The sequence below is a fragment of the Pantherophis guttatus genome, chromosome 2, assembly GCF_059756535.1.
Source record: "Pantherophis guttatus breed Tessera chromosome 2, ASM5975653v1, whole genome shotgun sequence".
NCBI lineage: Eukaryota > Metazoa > Chordata > Lepidosauria > Squamata > Colubridae > Pantherophis > Pantherophis guttatus.
The window spans coordinates 162,206,098-162,225,390 of NC_142064.1; the positions used below are offsets into that span (position 1 = coordinate 162,206,098).

General features: G+C 37.3%; 1 protein-coding gene across 1 annotated transcript in view; it reads right to left on the reverse strand.

Moving 5' to 3' along the window:
- Positions 1–16,153, reverse strand: part of GRB2 (growth factor receptor bound protein 2) — a 78,349-nt gene extending 62,196 nt beyond the window's left edge. The window contains exons 1-2 of the mRNA XM_034408672.3: positions 15,800–16,153; positions 15,428–15,695 (exon numbers count right to left, since the gene is read on the reverse strand). Of these exons, the coding sequence (XP_034264563.2) occupies positions 15,428–15,695; positions 15,800–15,864 (333 nt within the window). The 5' untranslated portion in view covers positions 15,865–16,153. The remainder of the gene's footprint in view (positions 1–15,427; positions 15,696–15,799) is intronic.
- Between the last annotated feature and the right edge of the window lie 3,140 nt (positions 16,154–19,293).

A 19,293-nucleotide genomic window follows, 5' to 3' on the forward strand; every position in this document is an offset into this window, starting at 1 on the left:
ATTAGAGAAACAGATGAAGAAAAATTATATTAAAAGCCTACTGGAAGTATACAGATTTTCTCACCTTTGTAGAAACTAGTCTGCTTTCTACAGGTTTGTTGCACTTTCAAGGGCCAGCAATGTAGTACCCCAACTTTGTGGAATAGAGTAATTATAAATCTTAAATCCACAAGATCAATAAAAGGCTACCTAATCCTACAGATGATTAAGCAAGTTTTGAAAACTAGCTATGTAACTCAAACACCTATGGCCAGTAGCATCATTATTGTTGTAATAGAAGAGCCCAGTGGGAGAACATCTTCTCATTCTTATTTTCTCCGAGGTATAAAACAGAGCAAAAAGGTCTGCAAATTGTAGTTCAAATAAATAGTCATAGATGCTTCTTAGAAATCTTATGATTCTTGAACGCCTACAAATTAGATGTAATCTTAACTCACAAGTGAATAATACAAAAGCAAGGAACAAAGATTTTAATTGCTTAAACTTAATTCACTAAATGATACTTGGATGGCCAACAAGCTACTATAAATCTCAAAATCAACATAAATGAAATATATTTCACTTAAAACACGATGCGCGGTGCCCAAAATGGCTACCTGGAACAGCTGCTGCCTTCTCTTACCACTTCCAGCTTCACTGGAGCTCCTTCCTACCATCAGCTGTGCTTTCGAAGCTTTTTTTCAGCCCTAACGAGGTGCTAGTGATCTTCCGTGCTTTGCCTGCTTTTCGCATTGCTGATTCCTCCAACAATCAGCTGTGCATTAGAAGCTGATTTTAAGCCCCAACCAGGGACTTAAGCTCACGCTCAAAACCAGCGAACTAATGTGCTGAAGCTAACCAGGCTAAGGACACTAGCTAGATGAATACCTGGTAGGCAGAATTTCTCCCCCCATTTTCCTCCCCAAAAACTAAGGTGCATCTTATACTCCGGTGTGTCTTATACTCCAAAAAACACAGTAGATGCTTGGCAACTGTTTCATATTTATGATGGTTGCAGTGTCCCAGAAGATCCCCTTTTGCAACCTTATGATCAGCAAAGTCAATAGGGAAGTCAGTTCACTTAACAACCATGTTACTAACTTCAGTAATTCACTTAACAACTGCGGGAAGAAATATCGTAAAATGGGGCAAATGTCTCACTTAACAACAGAAATTTTGGGCTCAATTGTGGTCGTGTCGAGGAGTATCTGTAATAGATAAGGCTTTCTCAACCAGAGTTCCATGAAATTTTTAACTTTGCACACCGCTAATACTCGCTACGATGGACATTTTTACGCACCAAGCCTATTGTTTTGATATTGGTGTAAACTGTAAACATTGCGTGTGGATTGTGTTGTAGTTATGCACAGTGTAGTTTTTGTATATTTTGCTGTCTTTATATGCAGGGTTTCCCTAATATCCAAAAATTATTTCAAGGATTCTTCAAGAGTAAAATGATTGAAAGACCGAGATAAGGTGTGTGACTAAGGCTAAAAAAAACAATGTTCCAAGTCCATCAATATCATGAAAGCATACTGGGTTAACTTTGGATTTAACCACTCTTTCCCAGCCTAATCCACCTAAGTTTGTTGTTGTGGGGGGAAAAATGGAGTAGGGAATGCAATATATGCTGTCTTGAATACATACCATTCTGGAAGAAAGTCAGGATATAAATCAAATTATAAAAAAATTACTTTGTGTTGCTTTTGATGTTATGATTCTATTTTTGGATCAACATGTTTGTACTCCTTTTATATTGCACAGAAAATTACAAATGCAGTTAATTAATAATGCAACAGAATTAAGTAAATACTAGTCTTCATTTAGATGTAAGAATCTGGGGAAGATAATAGTCTCTCAGATGTATTTAGTACAAACAAAATAACTTGAAAATAATTGCAGTCTTTCAAAATGTAGCTGTAATTGCTTAACCGTCTGTTCCAGGTTTATGTACCTAGCCTACCTTACCTCATACTTTCTATTTTGTTTGTGCTACTGGTATATTGGCAAACTACCAGACATTATTTGTATGAGGGCTGGGCAGCACTTTGGACTCAAGTGCATGAAGGTGTTTCAGAGTACATGGAACCACTTATGTAAAACCTGTCTGCAGTCTCTATTTTCCTTTGATTTTGTGGCTGCCTTCTGCACCTGAAATCTGATCCCCCCCAAACCCCACACAGTCACTTTAAAAGTGTGTTTGGCAGGCATTACCTGAGTTCTCCTGCATGCTCTGAAACCGTTTTTTGCATTCAAGTCTGAATTGCTGCAGAACCCTAACTTGTATTGACTGCTTAGGTGCCCTAACTCCTAGCTTATCAACTACCTCTATATAAAAAGAACGAACCAGTTTTATGTAACCCAGATGTACTACTTTATTAATTCCTGGTATACTTACAATCCTGAAAAGGTCTAAAAGCCTAATTAAGCAATTTAGAAATAGTTATCTGTTTTAAGCACATAGAGTTGATCTTTATGCTAGGCTATTCCTCACATGGCAAGATGCTTTAGAATTCTACATTTTGAAACACGCTAGTGTTCTATTACCCAAGTTTACTGATACTACTTCCAAGAACAATGTATAAACTGAGTTCTCAAACTAACACTGTTAAATATTAAACTGCTGCTATCATGAAAAATTAAAGTTGATTTTGTCAGACACACTAGATCGTCTATTATAACTGCTAACTCAGCAATAACTCAAGAGTAATCTTTCACCGCCCAAAGTGAATTGCATGAGTGGGCAAGCTCTTATATACAATCTAGAAACATTATGGTACAAATATAAGAAAAGTATCATGCAGACCCACACAAAACTGAATCGACAGACATTTAATTAAATGTCTGAATATAATGGTACAATTGTAACGTAAGTCAACTGGAAGCTTTTCTCCTCAATTAGTTGTTGCAATAACTCCAGCATACTTTGTTTTTTCTCTATAAACACACTGTTCATTTTAAGGACCAGCAGCACTGCTGGAACCCTATTAAACGGTTTATTTTCATCAATACACACAAGCATGGCAATTCAGGTAGAATACTACAACTCCCTAGCAATCCACAACTTAAGGCAGATAGTGTGTTTAGTCTGCCAGTTGCCTCCTTCCTGGGCTTTTGTGCCTGCTTTCCCCCCTCCCCCTTTCTTAAGCAGTCCTTGTCTACAAATCACCTAACCGCAGGGGATCACCTGCCTGGAAGATAAATAAAAGGAGTAATATCTTTGAAGTTTTTAGCTCCCTTTCTAAACCCACAAATATAATAGCAATATGATTTTTCCTCTGCCTGTTTAGAGCCTTCCTCTTGCAAAAGTTTTGGCCTACTCAAGCAATAAGACATTCAGTTATTTCTCTGCAGACAGGTGGGGGTGGGGAGTGCCCCTTGGAAACCAGCTAAGTTTCAGTAAATACATTCTCAGAAATAAACCCAGGTTTTAGGGAAACCTACAGCCTTTCAAGTGCATACATAGCTGAAGCCTTACTCTGCTATTATTATAGAGCAAGGACTCTACATGGGGCTGCCGTGGGAGAATATTCAGAAGCTTCAGATGGTGCAAATTGCAAAAGTAAAGTTATGTGTGCCCCTAAAGCGGTATATCTCTGCTTTGTTGCTGGTTTGCTTCCAGGTCCAATTCAAGGTGCTGGTTTTGATCTTTAAAGTTCTTTATGGCACGGGGCAGTTTTCTGCCTCTCCCGGATTACCATCTGCCCAACTCATCTGTCTGGCAGAGAAGGCATGCTACAGGAAATTGTATTGGGTGAATCACTGGAGGTGGGCCTTCTTTGCCATGGTATCCACCGTGTGGATTCTTCCCTAACGTAAGTGAGATTAGCTCCATCCCTTCCAACTTTGTGCAACTCCTTCAAGACTCGGCTATATTATCAGGCCTGGAGGCTCAGGCAACCGGAGAGATTTTGTGATGGTTCCCATACTGTCATTAATATCACCCTCTCCTATATTGTGTGTCTTTTGATAGTTTTTTTTTTAAAAATGTGACCTTTTAATGTATTTATTGATTTATTTTATTTGAGTGCTGTATGCTCTCCAGAATCATATGTGATTTGGGCAGCTATACAAATATGACAAATAAAAAATTATTGAATGGTAAATATGGTAACAGAATGCCTGTAAATATAGGACTTTGGACTTTTTGTGTGTCAGTTTATTTCTATCCTGTAAATCCCAGATTCTTTGTTGAAATGATTACAGGAATATAAAATGTGAAATGCTGAGAAGCACTATATTAAAAGAAATGCAATTATAATTATTTTAAGAAGTCAGATGCTTGATTTTATGTAATGATTCTAATGTTCTACAGGCACTTTATGAGTCATTTTAGTCTACTTTAAATATACATGCAAATTAAACAAGGGCTATGGTAACAGAGATGTTATTTGAAAATTTAAGAAGCAGTGTTTCCAAATATAGAAGCTACATTTGTGCATTTATAATACAGCAGGTTCTTCCTAGCTAAATAATTACCTTCATCATTAATTTAGTTTTTGAGTGAAATTCTTCATGTTGCTGTTAAAAAGAAATTGCAAATGAATCTGATTTAGGATCGATCGATCTATCTATCTATCTATCTATCTATCTATCTATCTATCTATCTATTATTATTATCTATCTATCCAATTCATTGACTGCCAATCTTACCACAGGGTGGCTTAAATATTAAAAAACAAAATTATGTAAATAAAATGCTACAAAGCTATAAAAATGCAAAATATAAAATGCAAAATATGATAGCTAAAAGATGGAGAGGATGGCAGCAAGATGGGGGAAGGTGAGATCTGATATTAATCTATAAACCACCTCCAACATGAAGCCCCTCCTTTGGTGCCCCAAGCCAACTGGCAGAGCCGGAGCTTTCTTTTATATTTATATCTGACTGTTCACCTTGCTAGCTACAAACCAAATCCACAAAAACCATACCACCTTTATTTCATCCTGTGAGGATGCTGGCGGAAAACCATGAGGCCTTAAATCAGACTGCCCCCAAAGTGTGTTCTTGTTACATAGCCAGAAGGGATCTGCTGTGTATTGCTGCCTACTTTGCTTTATTGTCCCAAAATCCAAGGTTGGTAATTGGCAATTTGATGCCCAGTTCCAGCTCATATAACCGATTGTTTGGAAAGCCACCACCAAATGCCACCCTGCAGCTCTGCTTTTTTTTTTTTTTTTTTTGCTCCATAGGGCTGTCAATCATACAACCTCTGTAAATGAACAAACAAGCAATCCCTAAAGCAAATTGCAAAACATTCAGCACATTATTGCTTTCAACTGTCCATTTTATAAAGCATCATGCCACCATAAAGTGACTAAAAGATGGCAGGTCATTCAATCCCACATAGCCATATAGCCAGTATCACCAGAATGTGACTACAGACATACCTACTGACCCCCTCTCAGACTGAACTGTTATGTTCATGAATATAATAAGGCAAGCAACAGCAGCCCAGCCCCTCCTGTGTTTGGGGCAATAAAAAATAGGGACACATAATGTCACAGAACATCAGGCAGCCACAGAACAGAGTCAAGTTCTTACACTACAGTTCATTTATAATTTCCAATGACTTCAAGCCAGTCTTTAAGTTTATCAGCTGCCTGGATAGCCACCCTGTTAATCAACAGGAAAAGAAAAGTAACTGTGAAACCTGGAAATCTAATCTTCCTTATAGAGGATTGAGGGGTGGGAGAGGCAGGCAGAGGATGGGAGGAAGTGGTCCCACAGGAAATCAGCCAATTGGACCACAATATTCACAAGAGTCAGAAGCTATCATCTCAGGGCACCCCCCCCATGTGCACTAATGGGCCCTATATCACTTGCATGCAGATTCTTGAGTTAAGATCATATGGAAATCACTGCTACAATGGGGAAGCATGAGAAACCATATCTTGGAGCTGCTTTGGCTGCAAGGTGATCTGAAATACAGTGGACGTAATAGGCCACATACAATGGGAGCAGTGGATGGGGTGTCTTCTTGGCAGGTCAAGGAGGCATGGTGAGCATGGCTACAAAACAGCCCCCCCCCCCCCGAATAAATACCACTATAAGCAGAGATGCCATAAAATGCATGGACCACCGTTGTACCGCATCATCATTTTGATCCCTGGAGCAATACAGTAAAAGGGATGGAAGAGAAGATTTTTTAAAAAAAGTCTAGTGAGACTATATATAATTATTAGGCTCACAAGATTGGGGTGGGGGCTGTTACCGGCTTACAATATTATTAAAAGGATGTGTACTTGTTGTTAAGAATGGTATTTTGTCTCTCTGATCAGTCACTGATCAGCTCCAGGAGAAGCATGTTAAAAAGACAGGCGGGAATTTTTACAACACCCATCCATTTCATCTGCATCATGTGAGGGGAAAAATACTACAATAAACTATGCTGCTCAGCTACAGGTCAGCACTAGTAAACCGTTTCAAAAGTGAGGCAGAGATAGGCTGAGCTGCATATGAGAATAGAGATCATATTCACAGGCATTAGGTTAATACTTATCGGTTCTACTCCTCCAACCCAACAACTGCACGCATATAATGCCAGCTTGCTAATAATGCAAAATAAAAAATTGCTCCAAAGAAAGCTCCCCAAATTAATCCAAAGTTTCCCTTGTCCACTCGTGTCTGACTCTAGGGGGTGGTGTTCATTTCCGGGCGAGTAATGGGAGCTCAACCCCGTCACGTAGCACTCAGGTCTCAAACCTAGGCAGTCAGCTTTCCGGCTGACAAGCTTAGTGTCTTTAACTGCTGAGACATCGCATCCCTAAAATAATGAAAAGCCAAATGAATCTGATGTAATATTTCAAAAAAAATTATAAGAGATGCTACACCGCACTTGAAATAATAATGATGCAGTAAAGTATTGTTTCATTCAAAATCAAGTAATTTTTCTGATTGTTTTAACCAAAATAAAATAGTTACACAGCATAGTGGCTCTTAGCTAACAAGCACCCAACCTCATGACTGCATCTTCTGATCTTTCTCCCTTCAACATTAACCAGTCTAGGAGACAGCAGGCCCCATATGGTAGCTTTAATTGCGACTACAGCAGGAAGGCATCACCTTTGTTCTCGTCAATGTCATTCCTATGACCAACAAGCCAATCTGCTCCTCTTGGCAATATCCTCCCTAGGTCTACTACAATTCTGGACTCCCAGAAACAGTCCAATTGTAATCTGTCTGTTGTAATCTGTCTATCTTCATCCCTTATCTGGGGAGATAGTAAATCCTACATTTATGTTGGCATACTACCAAGGATATGAATACCAAAGTTGAGAAATAATGTCCTATAACTTAAGTACATTATCTTTTTCTCCCAATAATTTTATTATAAATACATTAAATTATAATTATAAATACATTAAATTCTGTTAATTCTTTTGAAAATAGGTGCAGATTTTTCACTAATTTTATGCTTCCTTACAATTCAAGTAGTGGCTCTCTTACGCCCCCAATTAATACAGTTTTTGTTATTTCCTAGAGTGGTTACTCCATAAACCCTTCAAAAACATGAACTGAATTTGAATGGTGAAATGTCATTCAGAATTCATGTAGCACCAGCCAGAATAGCCTTTAACTATATAAAATTCTCATGTCCCCAGATTGCACGGCAGGTGCTCAATCTCAGGAAAAGACACAACTGCTTTCAGGTGTTCCTGAGAAGTGCAATATGCTTACACATTCCAAATCATGTTTTCCTTTTTGAATCCAGACCCTAATTATTAACTCCATTATTCATTTCCAACTCAACAATATGGCATTACAGAAACTTTTAATGATAATTCAGTTTTTATTATTTTGTGATTCAGAAATGAATATACAGTATATAAACATGAATCTACGGAAACTATGGAGTATGGAGATGTGAAATTTGTAACAAGCCATTCATTCAATGCCTCACCATATAATCAATAACTACAGATACGCATCCAAGAATTGTGATCTATTCATATAACATTCTTTTAAAAATTGTTTTAATTTTATAATGTTGCATGAACCTATTCACTTGTAAATCATGGCTTCTGGCTTAACCAATATGATATATTCAATAAACTGTGGTTAAATAAATCATGGTTTAGTGTAACACAGCTCATTAGTCTTAAATATTAATAAAAATGCCATTGCTATGTTGGGAAAGCACTTTCAAAAAAGGTTCTAAGATATTCTTTCTCACATTTTAAATGATAAGGTGAATCATATAGTGCAACCTTTGGGTCAAAAATGTCAGAGAAAAAGCTAAATTAACCTCCAGGATGTTAATTTTCCAGGTACAGAGAACGTTTGACATTAAGAAACATGACTAAGGAATCCACCACAATCAGGTTACTGTGTAGGGTTTCCATCTAGCAAACACAAAAGATGTATTTAATTTGCTGTTTTTAGAAGTGAGCTTTTATCAGACTGCCAACCTCAACATGACTCTGCAGCAAATAACAACAATCACACTGTGAAATGGAAAAGGAAGCCTAGGTAAGAAACCCTGTATTATTACTTGCTGACCTCATTCATCTTATGTTACACAAATATGTTCCTTATACAGTGAACTTCAAAATTGTTTTTATGCGAGAACTGAAAATGCAAGATCAGCAACAACACTTTGGAAACATACAATTCTATTTGACTTCTGATTCAAAAGAAACAGAACAAGCACACTGAAAAATAATGTGAATGCCATTTAAAAATGTGAATATTAACACAGATGCCACTTTTAAAAGGATGCAAAAAACAACCACCCACTAGCTGATATTTGTTGATTTTTTTTTAAAAAAAGCAACATATCTTCAGTTAGATGACAATGCATCTTCTTGCTCAGGTTTGTCAACATAACAATCATGGATTTTCAACACCTCCAGTATTAGCAGCCTATTAAACACTTGACACAATGTTTTCTATCCCTACCGATATTGTCTAAGTAGTGAAAATACAGGGCATTTATCCCTAGAAAATAAGCTGTTGCCTATTCTTATGATGTGCTACAGTATATTAAATCAAGATAAAGGTTGGACTTCATTTCATTATCAACCAGGGGAAATATGGACATCTATCCTTTCTGCACCATGTGCCAAACCATAAGCAATATTGATGCACTTTTTATCTGAACAGTTGCCAGCTGGCAGAGATCCCAACAGAGTAAGAATTTATTTGCCAGAAGCACATTAGGTTTTAAGCAATAATACTGGGTAGCCTATTGGCCTTCTCAGTTGCAGCCTACAGAAGCTAAAGTATTACCAAAGAAGCATCATGAAAATAGCCTACATATAAATTACAAGCTAATAAGACAGCATGGTTAAAAATTGATCCAACCAACACCTGAATATGCATTCTACTATTTTCATCTCTAAAATACAACAACATCCAAGATACACAGGAAATGAACGTCACATTTTAAAATGGATGTATTCATCTGCATGTAGTAAAGCAGTATATTTCTATGTTAAATTTATATTTACCGACAAAGAAATAAAGGGAGACTAGTATAGATGTATTTCAAACTATTTAGCTCTCGTCAGTTAGCCATACCCTTCTGGAATTCATACCTGAGCTACTTACATATTAGGTAGATGCATTAATTTCTAAGCCAGGGGCTCCTCCTCACTTTGTCAGCTATACCAGGGGAGATTGTTTTTTTATCGGGGCAACCTGGTCTATTCAAATATGGGACGGAGCATAATGCTTCCACTTTTGCCTTTCAGTCCCATAGGAAAATAGTATAGAACGCTGGTGGTGAACCTATGGCACGTGTGCCAGAGGTGGCACACAGAGCCCTCTCTGTGGGTATGCGCGCCTTCGCCCCAGCTCCATTGGGTTTCTCCGGGGAAAGAGGGGAAGAGAGAGAGAAAGAGGGAGAGGGAGGGAAAAACAGAGAGGGGGGGTAAAGAGAGAGGGGGGGGAAAGAGAAATATTACAAAAGTTTTTCTTTTTTATTGTTGCTAAACGTAATATTTCAAAAGCAGAAAAATATTAAGGGGCATAAAAGTGCAGTTATCACATTTTTCTTAGAAGAATTAGTTGAACTCTGCCTTGTTTATCATTATTTTAGGTGGTAAAACCTCAGTATTCAGGTTAAATTGCCATGTTGGCACTTTGTGATAAATAAGTGGGTTTTGGGTTGAAGTTTGGGCACTCGGTCTCTAAAAGGTTCGCCATCACTGGTATAGAATATAGATCTATTTCAAGTTAGCTGATGAGAGCTAAATAGCTTGAAATAGATCTATATAGAAATAGATCTATACTAGTCTATTTCTTTGTCGGTAAATATAAATTTAACACAAAAATAGTTTGTCGTGAAAGGGACTGCCTACAAAGGCTCCTGGATTGGGCTGAAAGGCGAAAGCAGAAGCAGTATGCTCTGTCCCATATTTGGGTAGACCAGGTTGTCCTGATAAAAAAACAGCATATTTCTAATTTTCAATTCCTGTATTGAACATTATATCTGCAGATACAAGTTGTCATTTAACATGTTTTATATCTAATTTGGAGGTTTCACCATTTCTTAGGAATTCAGAACTTGCATCATATTAACATATCAAAATTTTAAAATTATTTTTAATTCAATTGACATCCTGCTTTCTACTCAAAAGAATATTGAAGAGAGGTTAACATTTATAGACCACAGAACATAACATTATAAAGTTAAAATACTAACATTAAAAATCTTGCAAAAATATATTTATTATTTCAAATATTTATATAGCTGCCCATCTGAGATCAAACTCTGGACAGCTTTCAATCAAGAATTAAAACATCACTAATGAAACAATATAAAAACCATATTAAAACTGCTAAAACCATAAACATTAAAAATAAAAACCTAACACCATGTTATGTTTCCAACATGCAATCACCTCCTCCTATTTCAGAGCTTAGGGGAAAAGCCAAGCCTTCACTGCTTTTTGGAAGGTTAGGAGGGTAGAAGCAAGAGTGTTCCATAGGCAAGGGAACAGACATGGAAAAGACATGCTTTCTAGTTCCCATAAGGTGGCAATATATAAGGGAAGCAACTAGGAGCATGTCATCTGATATGTATCTTGCCTTCTCTTCTAAAGGCAGACAGGTTGGGGATTAAACGCAGTCCTACAGAGGTTATGATCCACAACCCACATTCCATGCATTTTAGGATTTTGAAAATGATCCAGCTTTTAGATGTGACAAAATGTTGCAGCCCATCTTCTTATAAATCAAAAGTACTTAAAGTATTGATCATCAGTTCCTTTGTTCAATTTAACATACTGGTTATATATTTTGTGGCCTAAGGACAAAAACAGGAACAATTACTAGTTTCGAGTTCCCACATAAGACAAACACAGGATGTTTTGTTCCGAGTTCCTACCCTCTGGCTTTTAATATATGATTTTTGTCACTCTCTCATTTTAAGGCTATTCTCAAATTAAATGGTATAATTATTTTTCCTCTGTTCTTGATTTTATTATGTACTGACCTATTTGCCTAGTTGGCAGACGTTGTTTATAAATCCAACAAATTATGTAAAACAACATGCCTAGTTTAATGTCGCTTGGGAGAAGTATAAAACATGCCATCTGAACAATACAAAAATAGTCTCTTAACATTTTGTAAGGCAAATTAAAAAACTGTTTTCTTTGCCAGATAGCACTATATTGTGACAGTTGATTGAGAATAGACAAATTTCTCTATTTTCAAAGTGAGAAGCAAAATTGATCATACTATACGCACACACATACATACACAGAGCTGAACATATTTACACAATTTTTAACCAAAAGTACATTTGCTTTCAGAACATAACCACAAGGTAGATAACAGTTGTAGTTCAACTGACAGCCAAGAACTGAATATGTGCATTTCCTGCAGTGACAGATAACATTTTTAAAGAGGTTTTATTGAAAATCTGTCCAAGAACATGCATTTTGTTTTCTTCCCCAAGACTATGGAAGGACATTTTTATTCATGCAAGTATTGAAGAGCAATACAAACCTATTTCTTTTGAAGGTACCATTTTGGAGACATACCGACAATGGCGCGTTATAATTAAAATAATGTGAATATAATTAATACAGGTAGCATTCAATTGATGACAATTGAGCCCAGAATTTATGTTCCTAAGTGAGAAATTTGTTAAGTGAATTTTGCCCCATTCTACTTTTCTTGCCACATTTGTTAAGTGAATCACTGCAGTTGTTAAATTAGTAACACAGTTGTTAAGTGGATCTGGTTTCCACACTGACTTTGCCTGACAGAAGTTTGCAAAAGCTGATCACATGACTCTGGGACACTGTAACCGTCATAAATATGAACCAGTTGTCAAGCATCCAAATGTAAATCATGTGACCATGGGGATGCTGCAATGGCCGTGTGAAAAGTCATAAGTCACTTTTTTCAGTGCCAGTATAACTTTGAACGATCACTAAATGAACTGTTGTAAGTTGAGGACTACTCATCAATTCATCAATATTCAGTGTGGCTATATGAGAAATGAAAGGATAATTTAGCAAGATTGCAAATCCAAACATATTGTTAACTTCTATGCCCTTCTCTTTATAATTCCAGTATTTTATAGATATATTTTATTAATTAATAGAAAAAAGCAAAAAGACAACAGATTGGTAAAAAAGTACAGCATACTTAATATTAATAATTTAATAAATACCAAAATCTAAATATGTTTACGTGGAAATCATTTCATATGCATAAGAAGAATGAAATGGAATGTATCTTATTGTCAATTCCCACCAAGACATGTTTAATAAAAGACTGATGGAGTGGAGAATATCACAACATATGTAATTACTTGCTAGATTCCAAACCTCTTGCCTAAATCGTGATCTGAAACAGAAAGGTTCATTAATTTACATTTATATTAATTACGTAACAAGAACTGTGAAGCATAATGATAAATGTGTTGGACCTAGCCAAAATTATTAAATTGATAGATATTAATTCTAATAGGAAATAAGTATAACTAACTTTAGAACAGATTCAGACAAGGGTTTCACTAATATTTTATTGATTTTCACCACAATCTATCCATCCATAATTCAAAAAATTTTCTTTTTCAAGAATTGATGAAAGTAAAAAAAATCTTGATTGCATGTCAGTCAAAAATACCTAGGTTTCAACTGTGTTCCCATTTAGTACTGATGAACAAATTTTATATTTTCCAAATGTGATACAGAAACACATCAAAACCTAACACCTATAAAATATTTCTCTTTTGAAGTACTAATGAATATAGAACTTTGCTAATTCAGTTATCAGACTATAAAACTAACTGGATAGTTTGAACCGGGTTATTTTTAAATTGATCCCCTCAAGATATATTGTGAAATTAGATCACGGCTGAATTAGAATCTGAAATTGAATTAATTCAGTAGAATTAATTATTTTCAATACCAGTTTTATAAACCATATAACACCTATTTTTGGATCCAAGTGTTTCATCCATGAAACCAAGGAAGCAATGAAATATGAGATGAAGTAAAGCTTCAATGCATATTCTTTAAAAATGATTCAACAACTGTGCTGCTATATCCAACATTGCAGGCAAGGATCATTTTTAAATAGGAACTTGAAAGGAATACCATTCTTCAAGGCACAGAGATTTGATTCCCTTACTAAATGTTAACCACATTGGAAAGAATCTATGAATATTAGTTTCCCTTCCCCACTTCACCTGAATTAGATGTAGCACATTATTAACATTGAAAACTATTGCATCTTAATGTCAGGATCATGTATTAATAAATATGTCATTGGTTAAAAAAATAAGGAAGTTCCAAATATAATTAGTGACTAAACTATTCACATTAATGTTTACAATTCAATCCAACATGAACCCAGGAAAAATAAGGCTAATCTGATTTCTTTAAACCCTCCAGACTCTTTTTTTGCTCCCCAAATATGACATCTGAGTTTTATCTTTTGCTAATACAAAGGAGGACCAAAGACATTCATAGTTTGATATTATAAATCTCCCATCCTAGAGCTTAAGCAGGCCTGATTTAACTTTTTAAATACATATCCATTTATTTTTAGTCACCTTGTAGCCTCTAGATAGAATACACATATTTTTAAATTAAAACTACTTTATTGTCCTGCTGCATAATTAAATAGTTGTATTTTGTTAACTACAAGCTGTTCCAAGACTTTACATATTTATGTAAACTATGAACTATATTCCAGAAAAGGTTAAACGTACTGTATTCTAAATGTACCTGGATGCTCAACAACTATCATCGTTTTATTAGAAGCTTAACAAAATACTAAGACTTCAAATTGAAGATGAAGTTTGTACAGCAAATAACATACCTATATTCCTTTACTTTATTAACTGAATTTATAACCTGATCTTATTTTTTTTTTTTTGAGGAAACACAGAAGAAAAACAGAGTAGCTTTTTTTAAATAAAGATCTCCAAGATCCCTTCTTTCCTCAGTAATTCTAAGGAAATAGAATAAGAAAAATATAAGGAAAGCTGCAATGGGTATATTACTAGTAAAAGGTGCAGTAGTACAGGACTCTTATTACTTTCCACAAACTGTGGCAGCATTTCCCAGCTAGGGCAACTTCCCAGTCTACAGGAGGCCTTCAATTCTCAGAATCCTTCACTACAACAACCCTTGCTGGGGAATTCTGGGAGTTGGAAGTCCACCCCACAAAGCTTTCTTTCCAAGACGCATTAATGTTACCTCCGGTTGATAGATGTACATACACATAAGAAACCACAGTGTGAAAAAAAAAATAATATCGCCAGAAGAATACGAATAGCACAGGGCAGCAGCAGAATATTTCCAAGCAGCCCTGATAAACAGTACAAAGTAATAAAAACAAAACTGCTTGTTCTTCGCCCTCTCTGGAGCACAGAACTCTTTCTCGCTTAGTAGCAGGGAATCTGACACTACCAAAGCGAGGAGGAAACAGACATTTAAAATGGGAAGGAAATAACTGACAACTAACCCAAACCTGAAGTATCACACAGCAAGCCGCATATATATGTGTGGTTGTGTGCATTTCTCTTTAGTCAGGTTCTTCCTACGTAAACCAAGATTTTTATGCAGCCCTAGTTCAGTGAAATCCCAATCCACTAGTTTCTAGGCTTTTTTTCCAGCAGACAGCAAGCTCCTTGCTGCCCATTGGGAGGCTAAGGAGACTTATATATATATATATATATATATAAAACCTTAGCACAGGCTCGACCACCCCCACCCCCCACCCTGACACGAAAAAACAGTCCAAGCTAAACCACCTGAAAGGCAATTTTCTACATCAACTTGAACAAAGCCAAATTCAACGTTGTGGGAGAGGCGGGGAGCGCGATTACAAGCAAAAGGTCTCGGGAATGATGTGACGGAGTTTCTGGAGCCCAAAACCATTTCGGAGAAAGCCTGAAGAGGGCAACCTCGACTTCTTTGTGCAACCACCCTACCTCCTACCCTCCCCTGCCTGCTTGCCTGCCCTTACCTTACTTACCTTAAGAATATCTCCCCGTTTGAAACTGAGCTCATCGTCTGCGGTAGCTTTGAAGTCGTATTTGGCGACAGCTTCCATGCTGGGGTCGGCTCTCGGATGGCCACGAAGAGGAAAAGGCGCTCTCCGTTCTCTTCCCTCCCTTGAAGCCCTTTCTCCGGGAACGCCCGGTTTAGCTTTGCCTCTCGTCCGCGCCGCCCTTTCTGCCCGAACTTCCGGCTCTTTCGGTCTTTCGCATAGACAAGGGAAACTAAGCGAGGGCCAATCCGCCCTAAGAGGGAAGGAAGAGAGGGAACATTGAGGGAAGTAGCCCGGATCAATGACAGGGACCGCGCCCTGCACCTCTTCCCTCCTCTCGACTCAGCTCAGCTTTACCGCTTCCTCTTTCTTGCAACCTCTCTTTTCGGCTCCCGGCGCAGGCAGGAAGCGTCGACTGGCATTCACTACGGCCAATAGCAGCCCTTCCGAGAGGACGGACCCAAGACTTTCCACCCCCCCACCCTTACACACACACACACACACACACACACACACCTCCCCTCCAGGCACCGAACAGGATAGGGAAAGAAATCGGGCCTGCTCAAGCCCCTCCTCCTCCTCTTCCTCGCTCTGCAAGCAGCTGGTGCCGCTCGCCCTCCCAAGCGGAGCCGACACATAAAGCCCGGCGCTTCTCTCGTTGAAGGGACGCTTCTTTTTAGAGCAAAAAAGCGACTCCCTGCCTTGAAATGCAGAAACCGGAAGTTCTCTTTGAAGAGATAAATGTTAACTTTATACACACACACACACACGCAACACACATGTAGAGGTTTCTAAGGGGAAACGCTGAAGTCACCCGACCCAAAAGCAAAACGTGTACGACGCATTCTCCTCTCCTGTGCTGAAGAGATTCCAGCTCTCCACCGAAAAGTCTACAGAATTCATTAAAATATAAAACGCCTCCCAGGGTCTTATTCAGTGGTGGGATTCAAATAATTTAATAACCGGTTCTCTGCCCTAATTATTTCTTCCAACAACCGGTTCACCAAACTGCTCAGAAAGTTAACAACCGGTTCTCCCGAAGTGGTGCGAACTGCCTGAATCCCACCAGTGGTCTTATTCCTGCCCTCCCGCTGTAACAGTACATGGCGCTCCCTTTGCTATTTTTAAAGGCCGAGGGTACGTCCTGAATAGATATGTCTAAATTCAGAGTTGGGGATGTTGGGGGGGGGGGGGGAGTCGAATCCATTTATTTTCAAGTGAAACACAGGATGGTGCTCAGTTTTCACATAGTAAACTACAAACATCATGTGACAAGTTTTCAGGGGGGGGAAAAAAGCTTGCTTTCAAAAAGAGGAGAAATGAAACTTTCCCCTGTGGTATCGGCCTCTTACCACACTATTCCTCCACTGGTCGGAGAAAATATTGTTTCCAACCTCCCAGAGTCGCAACTGGTCTTACATATAAGTATCCTTTGAGAAAAAAGAACAGCTGTGCCAGAACTTTAAAAAGGGCCATACTGTATAAAAGAGGATATTTTGAAAAAAAAAAAGCATGGGTCGAATTGCCCAGTTACTTTTAACAATTTACCAGACAGCCTTTAGCTTAGTTCTGTTTGAAATCTGATGTTCAAACAATAAAAAAAAAATCCTTGAATTTATTGCAAGGAAGGGATGAAAAACAGAATATTACAATATGATAAACATAAACCATAACTATTCTGTGGCAGTTTACAAACTAACCCATTCATTACTGTATAAACCTTTACAGACACACCCCCTTCAAACAAATGGTTTATTTTAAAGCAGTGTTTCTCAACCCAGCCAGCTCTGCTCTGCTGGCTGGGGGATTCTGGGAGTTGAAGTCCACACATTTTCAGGTGATCAAGGTTGAGAAACACTGTTTTAAAGGATACATAATCAACTCCATAGGTAAAAAGTAAGGCTCTTTCTGAAACACTATGCCATAGTGTTTCAGAAAGAGCCTTACTTTTTACATTAATTGCTATACTATTCAATAAATTTGAAGCCAATATAATCCTCTGTTGGGTCTGAGTGATGAGAAATACCTATCTCAGCAGTACTATTACCAGTGGTGGGATTCAGCCAGTTCGCACCACTTCAGGAGAACCGGTTGTTAACTTTCTGAGCAGTTTGGTGAACTGGTTATTGGAAGAAATCATTAGGGCAGAGAACCGGTTGTTAAATAATTTGAATCCCACCACTGCCTATTACCTATCATAGCAACTTTGGTTTTACTAAGTGGAACACTGAAGTTCTCCCAGCTTTGCAGAATTAAGCTCCAATGCTAAAAAGGAGGCAGAATGAGGCAGTTCATAGAAAAAAGGCAGGCTTTTTTCATTACTTCCTACCATTTTAATAATACTTAACTTTTGAAATACGGCATACTGCATCCTGTTTTTCTTAATCTGCTGCTTCTTGGTTCCTTCCATAAACATATGTAAAGGTAAAGCCACAGATCACTGTCTTGCTAGTGACTCATCCATGCCTCTGCTGTTCATGAGGTAGCGTGAACCCATCCCAAATCTGTCTCAGCCCAACTCTGTCTCGGGACTGATCTATTCAATTAACTTCCCACATCTTTACTGTGAATAAAGTATACTACATCCAGTGGGCAAGACTCACCCAGTGATGTTCAAAGTCCTCTAGTCCAGACTATAGTGCAGGGAAATCAAACAGCATTTCAAAACATTTCATAGGATTTTTATAACTGAAATCTTACTGCTGCTTCAATTGTTTTTCCACAATGACAAATGGGTCTAGCATTCTATCAAATAACGGATGTATTTATGTATGTATTAAATGTATTTATTGTTTTGATCTCCATACAGTACAGACAAAATAACTTTGAAGAAAGAGTGCCTGGTTCAAAGTTCAAACAAATAAATGTAGGAAGAGAAAAAGGTTATCTTTCAGGATAAAGTTGCAAGTAGCAGGCATTTTACAGTACTAGCATTTTCCCTTCGATATTTATTTTATAAATTTTATTTATAACTTCCTTTTTGTTCAGAAAGGCAACACACCTATTGTTCCTGCTTATTTTTCCCACAATGACCACTCTATGAGGTAGGCAAGGCTGAAAGAGAATGATTGGTCTAAAATTACTGAGTGCTGATGGAATAACTAGTACCTGAGTGTCCTCATTCTTTGACTCAAATAAGACAAATTTAGCTTACATATGCTAAATGTGTAAAATATATACTATGGTAATGAATTCATTAAACATTTTAGCTCTAATTAATAACAAAGTCACAAAGGAAACTCCAATCTCTCTATAATCTAGACATAACATTCAAATATATATCTAAAAGAGGATTTTAATTCCTGTGCCAAATTGCATGTATTTTAATATATATTAAGTAAAGTCTGGCACACACATAAATATGATAAATCTATGGTCTTAGTCATATTAATAAGCAAGTTGCATAGGTTGCTAGAATTAGTAAACAGTAATTCTATGTAAAAGCACACATAATCTGGAATATAAGGCTAGAATAAAAATGTGTTTGTGATTATAGGTATGAAACAAATTGGATATAAATTGTGATTAGCTATACAGTATTTTTCCAAACCAGAACTGGGAAAAACGGTATAATCCCAACACTATTGTTTACCACTATAACTCAAGCAAACACACATTTTAACTGGAAATCATTCTTCTAAATGAACAGCCATGGTTTTAACTATAGTTTGTTGAACAAGCTATGATAGTCAATCACAAATAGTAAAATACGATCTATGGTTTCTAAATCACAGTAGCTGGAAGTACAGTTTCAGTAAACCAAGGAACATATCAGGGGTGGGTTCTACTTACCTTTATTACCGGTTCGCAATGGGGCCGCGCGCTCATTCGCAGAACCTTCCTGATGATGT